Source organism: Strix aluco, chromosome 22 (genome assembly GCF_031877795.1).
Source record: "Strix aluco isolate bStrAlu1 chromosome 22, bStrAlu1.hap1, whole genome shotgun sequence".
Classification (NCBI taxonomy): Eukaryota; Metazoa; Chordata; class Aves; order Strigiformes; family Strigidae; genus Strix; species Strix aluco.
The window spans coordinates 3,759,079-3,779,788 of NC_133952.1; the positions used below are offsets into that span (position 1 = coordinate 3,759,079).

The 20,710-nt window shown below is 48.9% G+C and overlaps 1 protein-coding gene across 2 annotated transcripts in view; it reads right to left on the reverse strand.

Annotated features, from left to right (window-relative positions):
- LOC141933458 (tyrosine-protein phosphatase non-receptor type 11-like) overlaps positions 1–20,710 on the reverse strand; it is a 57,719-nt gene that overhangs the window by 13,808 nt on the left and 23,201 nt on the right. For both annotated transcript variants that reach the window (XM_074848149.1, XM_074848148.1), the window contains exons 2-3: positions 10,542–10,664; positions 212–406 (exon numbers count right to left, since the gene is read on the reverse strand). In XM_074848149.1, the coding sequence (XP_074704250.1) occupies positions 212–406; positions 10,542–10,664 (318 nt within the window). The remainder of the gene's footprint in view (positions 1–211; positions 407–10,541; positions 10,665–20,710) is intronic.

Here is a 20,710-nt window from a genome sequence, read left to right on the forward strand (position 1 = left end):
TCCCTAGCCAGCCTCTGGTCATGCCTGCAGGCAGAGCAGCTCAGGAACCGTATCCCAGAGGTGTGCAGCTTTTGGGTCACAAATGCAAAAATCACACCCAAACACACTCTGTTTCAGGCTCCTTTCCAAACCCAGGCCTGCAGATGGTCTGAGCCATCTGGGAAGGCAACATCATCACCACCAGGAGAGGCTGTTCGAGAGCGTGGCTTACCTCTCTGAGGTGGGGTCCTGGCAGTTGAGGGGGTACTTCAGCTCGATGACATTGCTGTTCTTCTCCCGCAGCAGCCCCTGCTGCTCCGTGTAGTACTGCACCAGCTCTGCAAGGGTGGCAAACTTCTCCCCTCCATAGAGGTCATAGTAATCCCCTGTGTTCTGGATCTTAATGTGTGTCACCTCGTCGTTTCTTCTGAGGAAGGAAGGCAAACAAGACTGCAAGCGTGAGAGAATGGAAACCCACCACCGGCCTTCAGAGTCCAGATGCCTCCTGGACACCACCTACCTCTTTAAGCTGCACCACACGCTCTCCGTTCACTCAGCTGCTGCTCACACTGGCCGTGATTCTACAGCAGGGAAGGGATGGATGGATGCTCCTTGGCCAAGGTCACTCAGCCAAGAACTGACTCTGCACCTCGCAAGCTCCCAGTCCGCTCTGCTTCCCAGACCACCTCACACAGAGGAGGGGAATAATTCCTCCTCTGCCATCCCTTCCACTTCCTACACTACTTACCCTCTCAGCTGGATGAGGCTCTGACCTCACTCTGGTATGAACAGTTTTCTATGCTGTCATCTAATTAGTTTTAAAAAAAAAAACAAAACAGGAAAAAAGCCACCCAAGCCAATATATTGCCTGATATCTGCAAAGCCTATAAACTGTACCGAAGGGGTTAATGCTTTTCCCTCTGCAGTGGTGCCCTCCAGACTCAAGGGGCTGGGTGCCTTTATCAGCCTGTTCCAAGAGACCCTCAGCCCAGCAGAGCCCAGTTGCCTTCCTCAGAAGGCCACACTAACCTCTGAGAGACAGGTTAATTGTATTTTAACACACTTAGCAGCAGCCCCCCGAGCTGGGGAGACGTGGCTGGAAGCCCGTTGCTTGATGGACGGGCTGGGTCAGAGAGAGATTCATAAATCTGGGCAAACTTCTCGTTCTTTACAGTGGGGAGCTGCTCCCCAGCTCTCTCCATTTGTTGCCAAAGCAACCGTGACAGTGAGATGCAGGAGACTCAAGGTGGGATAAGCAGCGTACCAGGTCGGACAGAAAAGCCATTTCACAGAGTGAAGAATTAGAAAAGCCACAGTGGTCTGTGCACGAGGTGAAATGGAAGGAAGAGCTGGACCATGGCAAGGGATCTGGGGGGACTGTCCCCATTTCTGGTCTTTCTGCAGCAGGGTACAGCCCCTGTATCAACGCAGTGAAAGACCAAATATCTGGATGGTATTGAGTATCTAACCCCAGCTCCACAAAATCATCTCCTGTTTAGTTTTCCTGGGCTGTAGGTCCCGCTACCTCAGCGTCTGGACCCTACCTCTTGATTTCAGAGCGATGTTAAGATCTGGCCCTCAAATGCAAGCGGCGACAAAAGGCTCTGTCTGCCCCAGGGGAGCTGCGGGAACACAGCCCGGCTGTGTCAGCGGGATGTGCACACCAGGGTGTGTGCTAGCCTCGTTCCTTGTCACTCACTAAGGTTCCCGGTATCACGCTAAGTCTGCACAGGGTTTACAGTGGTGTCGTTTTATTTGGATACCTTTATGCAAATTCCTCTAGTCTAGACAAGCACTTGGAGCAGCACCAAGGAGTTCTCCTCTGGCAGAAGGGATCCGGCTGCTTTTCCATCCTGCCTCGCACATGCAAGACGGACACCTGGCTCCTCAGGTGAGGGGAGAAACGACCTCCTCCTCCCCGGTGCCTCCTCTTGGATACCACCTTGACCGATGCGCTGCAGGGTCTAGTGGAAATCCACCTGGGAGGACTCTGCTGACTTTGCCATAACTCACTCTCCCAAAAGCAGAGGACATCAAATTCTGTGAGCTCGGGGCTGTGTACCTGCAGGACTGTGGGGTGACGGGTGAAGGGCACGCAGAGCACAGAGACATGCAGCAGCCTCTCACAGTGGCGGGATGGCCACTACCACCCCTGGGATGCACTCATGTTGCCCATGGTGTGACTGCCTTTATGTAACTCCTGCCATGGGTTTTGCTGTAGCTTGGGGATTTTAACAGCCACGACTTTTGGCATGTGAGGGGCTTGTCATGTGCACGAGCAGATTAAATGCTGACTGTCCAACAAGCTCTGCTGGAGTACGCAGCAGCAGCTCCTCGGCAACCAGACGAGGCCAAGCTGGAAGTCGGCAATGAGATCTCTGTGTGCTAATCCTTGAAGAGCCCACAGAAACATTAACAGCAGTGTGCTAGCAGAGCCACTGTGTGCCCCTCCTCCAGACCTGCCTTTATTAGAGGCATGACTTATGATTACACAGCAACACTCTTGGCCACATTCAAGCCACATGTCGTGCAGTTCTCCCTAAAACACTACCCTGACAGATGGCCCTATTCCCACTTACTCCATCCCAGTTGCTAAAGAAGACTTTGTCAATGTAGAATCAGCAATTCCAGTTTGTGCTCACACAGCCCTTCCTGGATGCTTTGTCTGGCACTGAGGTGATTTCTGCGTCGTGCCAATTCAGAGGCAACAACCAACTGTGAACAGGGACAGCATCCGCAGTATTACCATCACCCCACATTAATAGCAGAACAAAACCAGCAAAAGACCAGCCAAACAGGCCTGAGGCGTGAAAATCTGCATCTGGATCTACACCTTGACAACAAGGTCTTGGAGACAGAACCCATCCGTCTGTAATGCAGGAAGCTGATGAGTGGCACTCCTGGGTATTCAGAAAGACACAGTTAACTCTTCCTGGTACAGCTGGTAAGTATAGTTCCGACCTAGCCTGCCACGCCAACTCCAGCTGTCCTATGGGCAGAGACTTCAAAGTTTGGCAATATTTGCATCTAGGGTATGAGCAGAACTGACTAGATGGAAATGAAAACTGGCTGTGAAATCCAGATCCCAGCCAGCTCTCCGATAACAATGCCTCTCCTCCGAGAGGAGCTGGCACACGAAGCCCTTCTGCCATTCACGCCAGCAGCTGGACGTGAAGAGCCTTTGTGCAGCACAGAAGGCAGCAGATGAAACTGCGTTTTTGCCACTTGGCCTGAGGCTCAAAAGCTCCCTTTTTTCCACAGCTCCATCTCTACATCCCAACGCGGTTACAGACCTACAAAGGCTCGGTTCACAGACCCACCCCCCACCCCCAAGGCCTCTGAGCACTTCAGGGATGAAAAGCAGAGAGATAATCAGGGTCATTTATCCCATGAGCCCTCAAGGTCATGCTAGACAGAAAGAGCATTGATCGATCCCCATTTCCTTCCCATTTTCTTCTCTTAAAGCTTGCGTCACCTCTGCAGCTCCAAACTGGGCAGCAGAACTGGACTGCACAGTAGCAGCATCCATTAAACTGTGCCCTCGACATGCTGACTGGTGAAATAAAGCACAAAGGAGATGCCCAAAGTACTCAGCTGCCCTGTGCTGGAGGGCACGGCTACTTCTAACGGACACACAGCTCATACACACAGGGATGCAGCACTGTTTAATAGCAGTTACCAGCTTCGGAGTCGGCAGCCAAGTGAGAGTTGCCTCCATTCCAAGCTAAGCTTCTTTACGCTATCAGCACAACTCCTTAGCTAGATATCCAGGAGGGTTTCTTGATCCAAAATACTCCAACTTGTGAACCTGTGTCCATACTGCATCAGTGTAGATGCAGTCTGCTCTTCTTCGCAATCCAGCACAGCCAATAAGAAGAGGACTCACAAAAAACCCAAACAGACCCTTTTTTGTCACTGATGGCAAAAGAACCACTGTAAATGTCAGAAACACCTTCACCTGTTGCATCGCCAAGTATCTTTTTTGGTCATGTGCTTTTCCTGCCTGTGTCAGACAGAGAAAGCCTAGAACTTCACAGGATGCGTATATGACTCCTCCGACAAGCTGCAAAAATCAACCCAAAAAACCCCAAACACTCTCTATGGAAAAACCAAGACGATTCTCCCATGGGGCTTAGAAGCTTCGCTGAATGTTTGAGTTCAACTAAGAGCTTGGGCTCTCAGAAAAAACTCACTATCCACCAATAAAACACAATAGAACCAACTGCAATTTGCATGCAATTTCAGAGACACAGCCAAGCGAATCCTAGAGATTAGGTATGGGCTTTGAATTCTTCATACCCCATTCCTAGGGAGACAATTCAGCTGCCTGCCTGAGCCCTACTGCTCGCTTAAGGTGTTAGGAGCTCCAGAAGATGCACAGGGACAAAGGACATCCAACTACTCGGTGAACTCACACATTGGCACCATTTCCCTATAGGGCATTTATACTTTTTGCATTCCTGAAGGTGCTTCCTGCCCCAAGGAGACCCAGCCTTTTGCCCTGGGAAGGGATGTGAAGCACAGACCATTTGCCAACCGTCTGCCATTGAAAGGAGGCTTTCAACACACTCCTCTGCCTTGCCAAACTTGTAAATAGCAGCAAATATGAGCACAAGTAAGCCAAAGGTATCCATCCACTAGTATTACGTCTCTAACAGAATGATCTGCTTCCAAATAAATTTAAGCCACTCCAGGACAAAAGAATTGTCAGAGGAGAACATGCTTTCTTAAGGGAAGAAGGGTCTTGTGATAAGAGCACTCGGCCAAGATTCGATGATCTGATGTTCAGCACCTTCTCAGAGGCTCTCAAGGTGACTCTGGGCCCATCATCTGTCTCCTAGCTGTAACACAGACAGTCCTTCCCTTAGTTGGCTGGCCTACCTTAGCAGAAGCAGAATCAGGCCTACCTCTCACTGAATATTTGTGAGAGACAGGCCTGGATTACAGAGCCTTAATAAGGCTGGTAGGTGCTATTATGATGAGACACAAGGACAACTGTTTTAGAAAAGAGCCTCTTTCAAGCCTCCTTCCATTCTTCTTCAGACCCAGCTTCCCTCCTCTGCTGCAACTGCATTGGCTGCAGCAACTCAACCAATGTAACACACCTGCAGTATTGATTTACTCCTTTTTGCAGAGTGTGTATTCTATAGCACATCAAATCCTCCTTGACTGCATGTCTCAACCCATACCCAGAGTGTAATTGTACATGCCTTTTGGGGGGGAAAAAAAAGTCTGGTTACATCCAGGAATGCTCAGTGGAAGTGTTACTGGGGAAACCACTCTGGGAGACTGTAGCCCTAACAACAGTTTGTTACCCAGAAGCACCAACGAGGATAAGATCTGTTCCCATCAAACATGACCCAATTACCAAATTAACAGGGTCTCTGACAGATGGTTCTTAACTGTCTTTGCATTTACATTACTGTTGTGGCCAGAGGCCAAGCACCACTTAGGCAAACTTTCAACATGCCTTTTCCTTTTGTTCAAGCTATTTACCCAGACCTGGCCAAATCTGTGAGAAGCTCTTCACTTTTTTCAGAAGCGATTCTAAATACTTGGTCTCCTGAAAACATGCTCTGGCAGATCCAGGCAAGCACTGAAAGCTGGAAACATGGGCCATTTCCTGTGTGGCCTCCCATATTTCTCCCCCAACAGCCCTCTCTTTGAATCAGAAGTCTATTTTGTTAAGAATCACGATTAAAATTTGGAAGACTCAATATCAAAAGCAATCCCAGTACCAGGTCCTTCTAGGAAATGCGGTGTGACACGGCATACAAGAAAGGCAAGGAAGCTTTTCTAACAGCCCCTCATCAGAACTGCAACACACAAATAAACTCTACTTGCATCCTCCAAAAATCCCCCAACTAGCAGGCTCTGCTCCCAGCATCCAAAACAGCTCCCACAGCTCTCCTGCAAGCCCAGCTCCAGTTCACAGCCCCTTCCAGGCTCAGCATTCCTCCAAACGGTCCCATCCAGTGCAGGGTTTGTGAGCCACTAAAGAAAGCACGAAGTGTTGGAGTGCTGTCATTACCTTTGGCAAACACCAGCGCTCCTGACCCGCGGGAGCCAACCCCTGCAAGGAGGAATATCACCCACACGAAGTGACCCACCGATCCAGAGCTGTCGTACTGTCTGGGTTGAGCCAACACTGAAATACCTGCAGGGAGCCGCGCTGCAGCAACTCCATGGAACAAAACAAGACAGCTCACGTATAGACGCAGCGGATATTACTACAGCCTTACTCAAAACAACTCTCTGTCATCATTACACTTCAGCTGAAGTTGCCAGACTACTTTCCTCCCTGTTGATGTGCTCCAAAGTGCCCAAAGAATAAGACGAGCCAATAAATCCAAATTCAGTATCTAGTAGTGATGTACCACCAGCACACCGAAGACTCCTCAGAAACAGAGCCCTCAGCGCCGGACCACGGCAGGAGTGTCTGATCCTCTGGGTGGAACAAGCTCTTGAACTGATCTGCAGAGACGTCCCAAAAAGGGGCATGTTTCAGAAGAGGAAAGGCTGATAAAAGGAGCCAGGTTTCACAGAATCACAGAATCATCTAGGTTGGAAAGGACCTTGAAGATCATCTAGTCCAACCGTTAACCTAGCACTGACAGATCCCAACTACACCAGATCCCTCAGCGCTATGTCGACCCTACTCTTAAACCCCTCCAGGGATGGGGACTCCACCACCTCCCTGGGCAGCCCATTTCAACACCCAACAACCCGTTCTGTGAAGAAATACTTCCTTATATCTAGTCTAAACCTTCCCTGGCGCAACTTGAGGCCATTCCCTCTTGTCCTATCGCTCATTACTTGGCTCAAGAGATTCATCCCCCCTCTCTGCACCCTCCTTTCAGGGAGTTGTAGAGGGCCATGAGGTCTCCCCTCAGCCTCCTCTTCTCCAAACTAAACCCCCGCAGTTCCCTCAGCCGCTCCCATCAGACCTGTGCTCCAGACCCTGCACCAGCTCCATTGTTCCTTCTCTGGACACGCTTGACCAGTTCCAAGCTGCCAGCCATTTGGACTCAAAGCTGAGGATTTTTTGAAGACTTTTTTTCTATTATCTTAAGACCAGGACAAACATCATCTGTTCATTAACCATATCATGTCCTTTCCATGTGGCTCGCCTCTTTCTCTTAAGAGCTGAAAAAACAAAGCCCTGTGAAGACTTGTTGCTGTAATGGTGAAGGCTGAAAGAGTGCACAGAGGTAGAAAAAGAAAGGGAAAGCAGCCACAGAGTTTCATGGAAACCTTCTCATAACTTCTGCAACACTATTTCCTAGCCTCTCTTCAGGGACACATATCTGGATACATACCAGCACATGGTCACTTGGTGTGTGGTCCGGTCAGGCAAAACTCCATCGCCTGCTTTATTTTTCAGCCCACATCCTCTCTGTAATTAAAAGGAGCTGCATTTCCCCTCACTGGATTTCAAAAACCCTTGAAGAAGCTAAAGGGGGGCTGAAAGGAGGAGGAAGAGGTTTTGATTGTTTTCCTAAAGGTACTTTCTCCTACTGACACCTCTATTTTAGGTACTTTTTCAAAGATATCTGTATTGTTTCCTTTGAAAAGCTGAAAACCTTTTATTTCTCAGGAAGAAAAAAAAATACACAGACCTGTCCAGTTCAGAGGGAAAAAAAAAAAAAAAAAAAACAACCAAAAAGCTCTGTCAGGATACAATTCTAGGTGAGAATAATAACGCATTGTTCCATCTGTGTGTGTGTAATGGAACAGGGAAAGGAGAAGAACACAGGGGGAAGACAGCTGCCCAAGTTTTCAGCTCTCACAGCACATAAAGCCACTCATTCTATACTCTATTAGGTGTTGCAGCTCTAATTCCCAAGAACATCCATGCACATGTTTTGGGGCCATCATCAGTGGGAAAAGAGCATATTGCTCAGATGAAGTATAACCAGTGACCATGTCCAAGCAAATTTTCCATACCCAAGACTCAAGTTATGGACTAGAGCTGGGATAAGCCAGGAAGGAGCAAGGACTTGCAGGTAAAAGTAGTCAGTGAAAGAATTCCTTCCTTGTGTTCAATTCGTGATGCCTCAAAGCTCAACACATTGCCTCTAAGCTTGTGTGTCATGTTTAATGTGCTTTCCTGGAAACATGGTTATGTGTCACAGCTTTGGTTTACTCAGAACTGTGAGAGTTGGTCAGACTTTCCACTGAGTTACAATCTGTCAGTGGGTTGTGGTGGTATTCTTCAATACTATGATATTAAGGCATGCTGCATTGCTCTGCTCTTAACTTGCATCTCATCACTGCAGGGCACCTTTCATGCATTAAGAGTATTAATTGGCTCGATCTTATGGCCAAAAGAATACTGTTATTAAGCATTTACTGCAACACAAAGGTCTCCCTGCAGTAGGAAGTGGTCCAAACCCCCTCTGATAATCTGATGCTCCCTTCCCCCCGCCCTCTGCTTTCAGGCATGGAGAAAGCAGAAAGGGGTAAAGAAATAATAGCAATAAATAAAACTGCTCTGGGACTCCACAAGAGTAGCTGTTCCACAGGAGGCCAAGTTTTTATCCACTGAGTCTCAACACGTGCCGCAGCTGGGAGAGGGGAGGCAGTGGACCAGCACAGGTGGAAGACAACAAACCACGACAGCAGAAACAGCATTTAACGGCGTTAAAAGTTAAATGTTAAATCCATTTAACAGCAGAAACGTGGCCTTTGGCTGAGGCACAGGGACAGAGCTAAGGGAAGAAAACTATGGAAACCAGTGGACTGACTCCACAGCGCTAGGCATGAGGGCAGTAACGCAGGTGTGGGAACTGGCTCTCCTGGCAAAGCCATTTGCCCTGCTATTGCAGGGTAATTACGCTGCTACCTGGGTATCTTTCCACATCAGGACACTGTTGCACAGCCATAATCTGCATCTGTCTGCACACTGCCTGGCTAAGCAGGTGCTGTCAGTACTTCACTTTATGATCAGACAACACCCTGACTCACAAAAATCACATGAAAAGAGACACTAAGCTCGCATGAAGATAACCCCCCGTTTTACACGTATTCCCTTGCTGTCATAGCTTGCTCAAGGCAGCTCGCTGTGACTGAGTTTATTTTCCACTCTAATTAGAAGCACTTCCTGCCTCTCTCATTAACTCACAGCCACTTCTGATTGCAAGATTACTGGGGAGCTGGCGAAGTCAGATCCACACACTCCCCACCCAGCCAACGCACGGGAGAAGCTGCACTTTTTCCCTTCTGCTGGGTTGCTCCATAGCGTGAGAAGCTGTGGTCGGTCAAGAGCCGTCCAAGAGGCAAAGGGTCTGTCTGACTGCTGGGATGTATTTCCCAACACAAAAGGAAGCATTTAAAAAATAAGGCAGCTGCAAAACCCTCCCTCTTGCCAAGCTAAGAAATGACTGCGCTTGGCAGAGAGGAGTGCAGGTTCAAGGCTGGTGACAACTGCAAGGGGGGGGAAAAATAAGGCCAAGACAGGTTTCATTGGAGTGGTTAAGGCAACAAGGAGAGGGTAAAGTCTCACCAGAGCCAGTCAGCCTTGCCACGCTGCTCCCTCAGCACCCGGCTGTGGGGGGAGAGAGTACGGGCAGGGGCCGAGGCTCAAACCGTGCTGGTGTTGCTCACGTCCTGTCAGATGTCTGTGCCCTGCCAGACAGGAACGCGCTGTCCATTCTGCCATTTGCACAACGTTTCTCTAAACACAGTGTTGGTAAAAGGATTTATAAACTTACTGGAGTTTCCTAAACAAAATGAAGGTTGTTTAAATTAAACAGAAGCCACCATAAAAAAAAAAAAAAAAAAAAAGAGGTCTGTGTTATAAGTGCCTGGAGAAACCTCTGCTGAGCTGTTTCCCTGCAAGGCACCAGCTGGATGGTGCTCATGGAAGGTTCATGCCTTGAACCTACAACTTGCTCCTTTTATCTCAGTGATTCATTGGGTCAATGTTACTTTTCCCCTTTAGCTCACCTTCAGAGAGTTCTACCCAGCGCATCTGCTCCACCGCATCGTGAGGGGCTACATTCACAAAGACCATCAGCGACACTGCAGCTTCCCTTTCTGCAATTGCCTTGGTCCCAAGGAACAAAAAAGCACTTTAAAGGTGATGTGCATGATATTGTCTGGGAATGCAGCCACTGTGAGGCTCACTCTCCTATGGAGGTGCTCCTGGGATCCCTTAGAGTCACAGAATACAAGTCTCTCCCAAAGGCAGCGACACTGAGTTCCTTTAAAATTGGAGTGAGATGATTCATTCCTGCTGGGACTGAACATACTCTCCCCAGAAAATAAATGGGCTCGTTATCTTCCCTCCTCTGGCAACAATGGCTCTGGGAACAGGAGCATGTGCAACCCACAGGGATGAACAAACCCGGGGAGGGGCAGGAAGCAGTGTGTGGCTTTAGCACAGCCTCTGCAGCGATGGGGAGAGTTCAGTGAGTGACCTTTTTACTTCAAGTGGTACCACAGAGAGGTCACCTCTGTGCAGCACCTCTCCCCTTGCACATCCGTTAATCGGAGCAGGGTGTGCTGGAGAGGTCGAGACAGCCCCTTCCTCCACTCCTCGTCTGCTGCTGCCTGCTTACCTGACAGAGAGAGTGAAATCTCCTGGGTTGCTTTTACTGGGTCGAGCCAGAAAGCTGCCATGGACACCCCTGGTCAGGAGCAGCTTCTCCGCCTCAATTCCGCTGATGTTGGGATGAAACCACCTGCAAAGTGCAAATGTGACATGTGAAACAGTAATTAGCCTGAGCCGGCCCTGCCTCCCTTCCCTGCTGCCCGAGGGGCAGACGCTAGCATCCTACCTGCCAGGCAGGCACAGAGCCCCAGCGCCATCCGGCAGCTCACCCACCTTCCTCCCCACCACGTCGCAGGAACAGCTTCCACTCAGAAAACCCCTCCATTCAGATGTTACCATGGAGAACATCTTCTCAGGCATGCATCAAGGTCTCTTTCCCAAAGGACTTTGTCCTCCTCTCCCTCAGATCAGGCAAAAGCAAGAGCCCTACACCCTTTCTGCGGCACAGATAGGACATTCTCTCTCTGGAGGAAACCACTGGCTGAGAAAATAGTTTTGACCTTTCTGGCTCCAGGTCTGATCCTGGCTGGCTCCTTCCCACCCAGCACCTACCAGGCTCACACCCTGTCATGTTGCTGGCAAATGAACCGGGCCCAAGACAGGACCTGCATCCCTGAGGGCACTTAAGGCATTTCTTTAAGGGTTTCCAGGCACACTTCAGGACAGAAAAAAACCAGAAAAAACTCCAATATCAAGGGCACTAAACTTCTTGTTCTCCCCAGCAAGAGCCAAAGGCCTGCAGTCTCTCCCATTTAAAGGCTGTTACGAAGAGGGGATGCTCTGAGCTGGAGAGAAGAAAGGCTTTCCTTTGAGACTGTCCGGGAAGGAAAGGCACGTTCTGGTCTGCAACACACTGCAGCAGCAATGATACGAGAGGATTTCTTAAGCACTGCTGCAACCACAACAGCAAGTGCATGCTCCAGGATCTCCCTCTTTGCCCAGTCCACAGAAGACAAGTCATCTGCTCCAACCCCAGCTACGGCAGCTTTGACTCTTCAACACAAGGTGAACCAGCTGCGTTTTGACTCTAATTAGTCATAGCTCAAGCTGTGGTGCCACAGCCACCTTTCCTGAGAGCACAGAGGAAAATGACCCCAACCACACAACGGCTGGGTCAAAAGCAAAGTTCTCTGCACGGGACCAGTGCACAGCCAGGGAAGCAGCAGCAGAGGACACGCTGCTGGAAAGCAGCAGTGCAGTCGGTGTACGTGTGTAACAGGACATAGTCGGAAAGGGAGAGACAGCTCACCCTAAGGGGAAAAATGTTTCATCATATTATATGCTACTTTAATGTAATCTTTGTACTTTAAGTGTCATCAAGCCATCTACTGACCTCATTTCTGATGCTATCAGTCTTGATCAAGTTTTCTTGATGGAATCGCAAGAACTGGTGCTTCCCCAGGCTTTAATGTGTACTAAATATGCATGCTAGCCTAATGATTTCCCATGTGGCACTAGTTTTAAGGCTCGATTTTTCAGAAGCCACTGAAAATCCACTTTCTAAATGCCAGGCTCTTTTGAGTAATCTCACAAGTCACACAAAGAGCACCCCAAACTGAGAGTCACTCAGTTCTGAAAGCATTGCTCAGTTTTAGCTCATGCTCCAGCAGACATTTCTGCATGGGACAGCTGTAATGAGCAAAGAGAAGATGAGCCACAGCTAACACTGTATGATAACAAAGCTAGATTATTGAGTATTTCTGGGCAGCACTAACTGCAAGGGAACAGGCTGCACACTCAAAACTCCCTTCAGAGGAAGGACGATGTTGTGAGAGTTCCTGCATAGGCACACAGGTCTGCAGCACCGCTCTGAACCAAACCACTCAAAACTGCAACACTTAGTTTTCCAAGCAAAGCAAAACGTGGGTTCTCCAGAGGAGCATGTCTGGAAACATTTAGTAAGCTAGTTTCTTGCATACAGCTGTCTCTGGATCAGGTTTGCTAACACACTGTCCCCCCAAAGGGTTTGCAAGTTTATCTCGAGTGTTGCAGAGCAATGCGTAACCTAGCATCTCGCCGAGTGCCTGCCTTAGGAAATACACCCAAAGACTAAACCTACAAACATAAGCACACGCACGCTCATTAGAGTGTGTTTGTCGATGAGATACACATAGAAAAGGTCAAGAAATGTCACCATCTCCTCCACAGTTTGGGATTTCCTCCCTCTCACCACAAGCCAAACAGTTTTGATTAAAGATCCTTGAATTCTGGAGGAGGAGAGGACTATTAGGGAAGGGCCATGGAAACAGATGGTAAACAGGAATCCCAGTGTTTCCAAGCCTTGTATTCCTGACATCACAGGAGTGACACCCTTTCATAAATCCACTGTCTGTAGGGCCAGCACTTAACCGTGCCGCAAAACTGCCACTGGCATAGAAACGAATCCTCTAATGGAGCTTAATGGAGCTCAGGGGCAACACAAGGCTGCCAGAGGCCACACATAATGTTTCCACTGAATGCCTAATGGCAATAAAACCAACGCAATATCGCTAGCCAGAACATAGTGGGAAAAACCTAAGGAAACATCTCCGGTGAAACGGGATGAGAGCTGGTGTAGGCACATACCCGTCACCACGAGCCAGTTCTGAGGATACCCTGGTCAGTGCGACAGCAGCGTCCACCCCGGGGTGCACGCTCCTCAAAGGCTGCCCTGACAACAGGAACCACACACCCCAACACCTCCCCCTGTCCCTCAAGGATCCCACGTAAATACTGGCTGTCCTGGGATGCCACACCTCAGCTGGGGCCAGGCCTGTGTGATGCTGAGAACGGACAACTCTGTGCAGGTTGTCAGCGTCAGGAAGAGAGCAGACGTGCTGGGGCTGTAAATCTTCCAGCGTCCGAGGCACTGGGCTCCCACAAGGAAGAAGGTGACAGGAACAAAAGGACCTTATGTCCGACCTCCCTCCAAGTGGAAGGATGAGTGCTTGGGAAGGGAGCACCATAACCCTCTTCCTTTTCCACCGCAGCAGCTGTTGACCACAGCTACAACATCAATTCGCATCAGTCCCTTTTCAGCATCTTTTCCTCAGTGAAATACTGAGAGGGAATAGCAGGGGCCACTTACAAACTCTGCAAACACAAAAGGGACAGCGCTGGGTAACAAGAGACAGGGAAGGAAATATTGGGGGCAAATTTGGGGCTCTGTCAACTTCGATGTTGTCTTCGTGTCACTAAACAGAAACCTGAATGCTAAATGCCCTTTTCCCTTAATGACCCCCACTGCTTGGACAGGAACCAATTCATACACACGTACACAGACAGCTTGTTATTTAGCTTGCAAGAAGCACAAACAATGAGCTGAGGAGAAAACCTCTGCAGTGCTCACAAACAGAAGAGGGAGGAAAGGCAATTTCCGAATGCAGGAGTAAAAAAGAAAAAAGAACAGGAGAGAGAACAGGAGAGAGAACAGGAGAGAGAACAGGAGAGAGAACAGGAGAGAGAACAGGAGAGAGAGAAAAGGAGAGAGAGAAAAAAAGAGGGGGAAAAGCCCTCTGTGAGCACAGGCACCTCTCCCATGGAGATTTCCAGAACAAAGAAAACCTCCTTGCACAGCTCATCTTTGGAGGCTGCCTCTGGATGGGAACGTATCGCTTGGCACTACCGCACGCAGGCTGCCTTCTTGAGCCAGGGAAGATGCTCCAGGCCTGTGGCACGAAAGGGGTATTTTCAAATTCAAGGTCATCTCTGCTTGGGAATTCCAGTTCTGAAACTAAGCATTTGCTCCCCAGAGGCTTTTCTGCTTGGACTACGTGGGAATTTGCAAAAACCATGAGGTTTGTGGCAGCGCACATCCTCAGAGAGCTGCAAATGGCTTCAAACCCACCTCTCCCACTCACAGGGTATATTCTGACACACCCATTTCCAGGTCCCAGAAAACTCCCCGTGCTGCACACAGCGGAATAAAAAAACTGATAGCAAAACCAGCCAAAACTGAACTTAAGGCTCTGGTTTGTGAAGGTTGCCCCATCCTACTTGGTGTATACCAAGAGCCTGCTTGCTCTAAAGCTCTCTGCCACGGCCGCTGCCTAGTCCAAGGTGCTTTTAATCAATACAACTTGTTTTTCTCTTGACCCGGAGCAAGCTGTGCTTGCAGAAAGCATCATTAGAGCTGTTTTTCATTATGGTTTTTACTGGAGTACATTTGTTGGTAAGCAAAACCAACCCACAACAGAGCAGACAAGAAGAAAGCACCAACCCACACATCTCTCGCTAAATGGCAATACTAAAACCTGCAAATGGCTATACTAAAGCAGCCTTCAACAGTTCCACACACTGCAAGATCTAGCCATGCGTCAGAAGAGCAAGCTCCACTCACTCCCAGATGAACCCTGGGCATCACTTCAGACCTTCTGGACTCACAGATTGTTTATAGGAAGATCTGCGATATTCTGAGAAAGCAAGCAAATAAAGAGGATCCAAACTAGAGCCCCAGCACAGGGGGGAAAAAGCACATTATTAATATCACGCCATGGTTTTGATGTCAGCAAATGACATTATTGTGCAGTAGGTCACTCAGGCAACCGCTCAATTGTTAGTGCTTTTTGCAGAACTGAGTCACCCCTGAAGAATTAAATAAGAGCGGGGATCTAACAACTTTTCATATCTAACACTACAAGTAAATATACACTGTCTACTGCAGGCAATACTGCTTTCCTGCAGAGAAACGCATTTGCCTTCCATCGTTCAATCCATCTAAAAAAATCAAACTTAAATTAAAAAGCCACCCGCAAGTGCCTTTCAGGAACCAAAGGTACACAAAGAAATTTAGTAAAATAAACAGAGAGAAAATGGAGAGTCTTGCACGCAAAGTCCCCACCACAGACTAACAGAACAATGGTGCCTGGGCTGCTGGGAGGGACAGCCGTGGGAGAGGGCTCCGTGTAGGGTTCAAGGCCAGGCTGACCACAGCACAGCACGTTCAGAAGCAGAAAGGTCCAGTAGCCACAAAACCACCAGAAAGCCCGTCGTGATTTTACTGCGATAAACTCTGACGGATGCAACAGCTACAGACCCATCCTGGCCCTGTGGGTACCAAGATGAACCATGCTGGTGGCACAGCTCCCCAGGGCCAGCTAACTCAGGTACAGGGACCTCTGGCTTCAAAACAGGCCCTTGGGTGGGAGAAACATTCCAGCAGAAGCTCTGGAAAAAGAAACCTTTATCTGTGCTAAAAAATTACAAAATAAATTCTCTTTAATTACTAAAGCTGTTGTTTCCATACAGTATTACTCATTTCCTCCCTAGCATGAGCAGGAATGCTTTCTTCTGCTGGAATGCATCCTTGTGCCCCTGTCTTGGGATAAAACAGAACAAATAGTTGAGCAACACCGTTACACCCTCACAAATCTATAAAACAAGGCATTTTGAAAAGCTTAGCTGGGAATCCCACTATTCTGAACAGCTCCAGCAAACATCCCATGGATAAAATGCACCATACTTGATACTTCTGAAATGATTCAGAGGCCACTGAATGTGGCATCAGGGAAGCAGGGTGCCAGCATCCACCAGCACATGAACTCTTGAGAAGACTGTCTGAGGTATCACAGAGGGATACAGCTCTTACAGAGGACTTACAGAGCTGTGCTGGGGCCTAAGATCCTTTAACCTATAGATAAACAATACAGTGAGGTCTCAGGGGAGATGGAAGCAAGTTATTCCAGATCTCCACCTTTTCTTTTTCCCTTCCCTGACACAGATCAGAGAAGGTACAACGTGCATCTTGCACAGAAGAGAATGCTGCCAAGTGAACACCCCAGCTGCTGAGACTCACGGGTCAGCAGACACAGGATGTCTACCCCAGAATACTGCACACACGAAAGCCAGAGTCACCACAGAAGTCTTAAAAGTAATTGTCACAGGGCTCGGGAACAGCATGTGCCCAGGGTTTCAATGCAATTATTTTGGGACATCCCCAGAGAGGCCAGCCCCAGGTGCACATCTATCACAGCTCCCCTGGTGCCTGGGTTTGAAGGCCAATTTCGCCCAACATCAGCAAGAGAATTTGGAGCATTTGTCATGGTAAAACTTCTTTTTGTTAGGCTTGGAGAGGATCAAAGCAAATGTGGCTCAAGAGACAACGCCTACACATGCACTTCGTGTGTGGTTAGCACTGTTTGGTTCAACACAAACTCCAACCCAGCAAGCTGAGGTGGTGCAAGAAACTGGAAAAAAGGGGGAGGAGAGGACCAACCGCCACCAGACCTCCCTTCTGCTATGCCACAGCCTCTCCACACTAGCCAGGAGCAAGGGCCAGTGTTCACAGCAGGCACTGTCCATACAGGGCAGGCGGACCCCCAGTTCCCCAGCCTGTTCTTCCAGCGCAGTGAAGGAAGGGCAGGATGCGGATCCAACCCTTGGAGGCAGCCAAGCAAATAAACAACTGAAGCTTCTTCCAGCAGAGAAACAAGGAGGTTGACTTGTGAGAGCAGGCGTAACGTGGGGCAACACAGCGCTCTACGAGACTAAGTTTCCTATTCAGAATCACACAATCATCTAGGTTGGAAAAGACCTTGAAGATCATCCAGTCCAACCATTATTCAGCAAATAGGAAGAAATCTTCAGAGCTGCTTAAAGGATCCAGACACTTATCATCCATTGAAAGAGAATAGAAAGATCCATCAGCTTGTTGTGTTTGCACACTCCTTTCAAGGCTGAGCAGCAAAGGATACATACGAACGGAGCCCTCCCAACACAGCTGAAGCAGAAGGGAGGCTGAGACAGTCACAGAAGCAATTCACTCTCTTACGGTCATTAATCCTTAGAATTAGGGACTAGTAGGTGCAAACTTCTGGGCTGAGCAAACCCTGCTGTCCTATTCCCGCGAGACACCTCTGGTATGGAGGAGGAACACCCACGAATCAGGATCCTGGCTTGGAGAAGAGAGCAGCAGTTCTGGTTCTGAGGGAGATTTACTTAGACTGCAACTCAGACCCTGCTGCCTCAGGGAACAGCAAGGCTCCTAAGCCATTCCCTGTTAGTTGAGGAGAGGTCATACTTGTCCTGCGACATTAAGGCTTAATTTAGCTGTGCATTTCCTATACAGCAAGGCTGCTGTTGGCTTCAAGATGTTTCCATACTGAATTATCAGTGTTCACACCTCCGCTGAAAGTTGTTCTACACAGGCATGGCTGCACATAAAGCATTTCTCAAACCTGACAGAGCTGCAACAGCCTCCTTTGTTGGTTCTGGTCTGGTTCAATCCAAATCCCATCAGAAGACTCATTATACCAAGCATCGCCTCAAGGGAGTGTGTTAAATAAATATACCCTGCAAATCTATTCAGTTCTACATACAGGTAAATATTTTCATTTTCCTAAAGCAATTAGCATCATGACAGCTAACCGTGCCAGTGCACATCATCTAATGTCCCTCAAGACTTTTGTAAACAACTTTTAAAACAAACAAAAAAAATTCCTTACCTTTCTAAATCAGCATACCCATTTCCATGGCAGGTACAGAAGGCTGCACTGCGTTCTCTGGGGTGCAACAGTCACTTCTACAGACACTGGCTTGCTTCCTTCCCTATATATTTTACAGAGCATTTTCTTAATGTCCCACACTGCGGTGAGAATAGTTAACTGCTTTCTCTGAGAAGGTACACATCTTATCTTCACCAAATTCCAGTAGAATTGAGATGTCTAACATCCTTAGGCTCATTTAGAGCCCAATTTTCGCACAAACCAAGTTCTCACCACTAGCACAAACAGCCAGCTCAAAGCAAACAAGGTGTTTATGCAGAAAGTCTGGCCTGTTTCCACATCAGTGCTGTTTACTCCAACACTTAAAGACCAGGAACAGCCGAAGCAATAGCAAAGAGCGGATGGAGGGGTTGCTGAGGCCCTGACCCTGCCCAGAGGTTGGTGGGATTGCTCCCGACAAGCAGATTCACAGTTTTCACCCACTTTTCAAATTGTCTGAGGGAGGATGGTGCAGCCATCCTGCGGCCTCCCCCGATCGCTCACACGGGCAGAGTGCTTTCAAGCCAACAGGTTTTGACACCCAGAGAAAGACTCCAGTGATAAATCTGGGACAGAGAGGCACAAAAGCCTGGGTCACGCAGCACAACCCGTATTTCACGTGGTATCACCGAGGTCCCCTGGTTCTTGACAAACCCTTCAATGAAAGTAGCACAGGCTCTCAGAGTAGCTGTACAGGAGCAGATAAGCAGGATAAAACCCTGCCATGTTTTTGACACAAGTAGCCAACTGCCCCCACCCCTATGGCTGAACTGTTGGAAGAGAGAGCAATATTAAACAGCAAGGATGAAACGGCGTGCTGGGTTGGAGGAGCCCAGAGACCCTCCTTTGCTGCAAAGCAGAAGTTGAGCTCTCATTTCAGGAGGGGCCGATTGGTAGTTTTTGCAGGCAAACCTTGTAGCCATTCACAGGGTTTTGTAGACTTCTCTTTTAACCAGGTGATGTGCCCCACTGGATTTCGATACCACAAGAAAGAGCAGATGCTGGCAACCCCCTCTGTGTGCAGCGGCCAGCCTCAGCTGAGGATGCACACGTGTTTCCACCCACCAGCCCCACCTCCTCCAGAAAGGCCAGGTTTCCACTGAGACCCTGTGAAAAGAGCCGGGGTTTTGCTCAGCGGTTTTTTTCCCCCTTGTTCAATTTTGAGGCATATGGTTAATGAATGTGTGTGCACAGAGGGACTTCCCCAGAGAAAACACAACCAGAACAATGCAGAGCACTATGTCGGAGAGATGAGGCAGAGGAGTCCAACAGAGGCTCAGTGACCTGACAGCAGCGGGCACAGACAGATTTGGGGTGCTGATTTGCCTAACTTGGTGCATTATGCATGGCCAGGTCCTGCAGAACACTTCTGCCAGGCTCAGGTCAGAGAGGGTCTCACCCAAGCCCAGCAAAGCAGCAGGAGAGCCAGAGACACAAAACCAGGAGCCCTGGTCCTGCATACCAGAGCCCAGGCTGCTAGCCCACTGGCAAGCCCCAATGAAGCCCCTGGTGCTGTTTTCAACATCTACCAACACTGCCATGAAGGATGATCAGCGCTGCTCCTCCATGCCTCGCTGCACCGCTGAGCTGAAACTGTGCTGCAGGACCTGCTCACACCCCCTCAAGACCAAACCCATGGGGAAGCCTTTCCTACCCCAGGGACCCACATTCCCTTCCTAGCACCCCGCTCCCTTCTGGGCAGCTTTTCAAGCCAGCTAGCACGTCATAGCTCAGTAACAAGGCAAGGGCATCTTTTCCATTTCATTCATCAGTCTTTGGACCATCCTGAGCCCATCCCCAGCTCTCTGCCCGTCTGCAGGACACGCCACGGCTGCTTGTGCAGAGTGGGTGTGAAACAGCCTTGGCTGCAGCGATGGAAACCTCAGCCTACATCTCTGCCCACGAGACGATGACCTTCAGAGCTGCTTTGACCTGCAGAGCAGCAGCGTACCTAACGCTCCTCTGTGTCACGTTCAAAGAGGGGTTTTAATTCACCACCCACGTTTTGGTTTGAAACACCAATACTAGTCAGAAATGGTTTCATGTACAGCTATTCAGAAGAGCTTTTCCATAAATGTCTCTTGCAAGACAGTGCACTGGGCAGAGAGGTTTCAGTCAAAGAAACCAGTTTTAGCTAGGGATTAGCAGTGGCCTCTGACTACGTGGGTAAGATCAGTTTTATGACCTTGTCATTCAATTCCAGTTTCAGTCCTGGCCCTGGAGACCTGGAGGAAGGTGGTTGGACAGACCCACAGCTGCCATCCTGGGGGAGAGGGTGGCTCCTGCTGAACTGGGAAGAGGAGGGTACACATACAAAACCCAGAGACAGCAGCGAAAGCACTCCAGGAGTTCTTGCGTGCGGGCCTTACAAAAATAGGAGCAGGCAACACCCTCCTGGCAGGTGCAGACAGTTTCCATTTACTGGCTCTGGAGCCTCAGCTGGCATTAATTGTTAATTAATATAAATTCACATCTGTCCTATCTCCCTGACACATGCAAGATTCTGCACTCATCTACTCCCTATGATTCAGTCCCTTTATCTAAATTATTCTAGTCCATGCTTGCCATTGGCACATCTTCCCCTTTTCACGCGCTGTCCCATTCATTCACCTTCTGGGCCATCCACCCCATCTCCCTCACCTCCTAAAAACAGCAACACATTCATGATCTGTCACAGTCTCTTAGCAAAGGGTTTCAAGTTGGTCAGGTGTCTAAA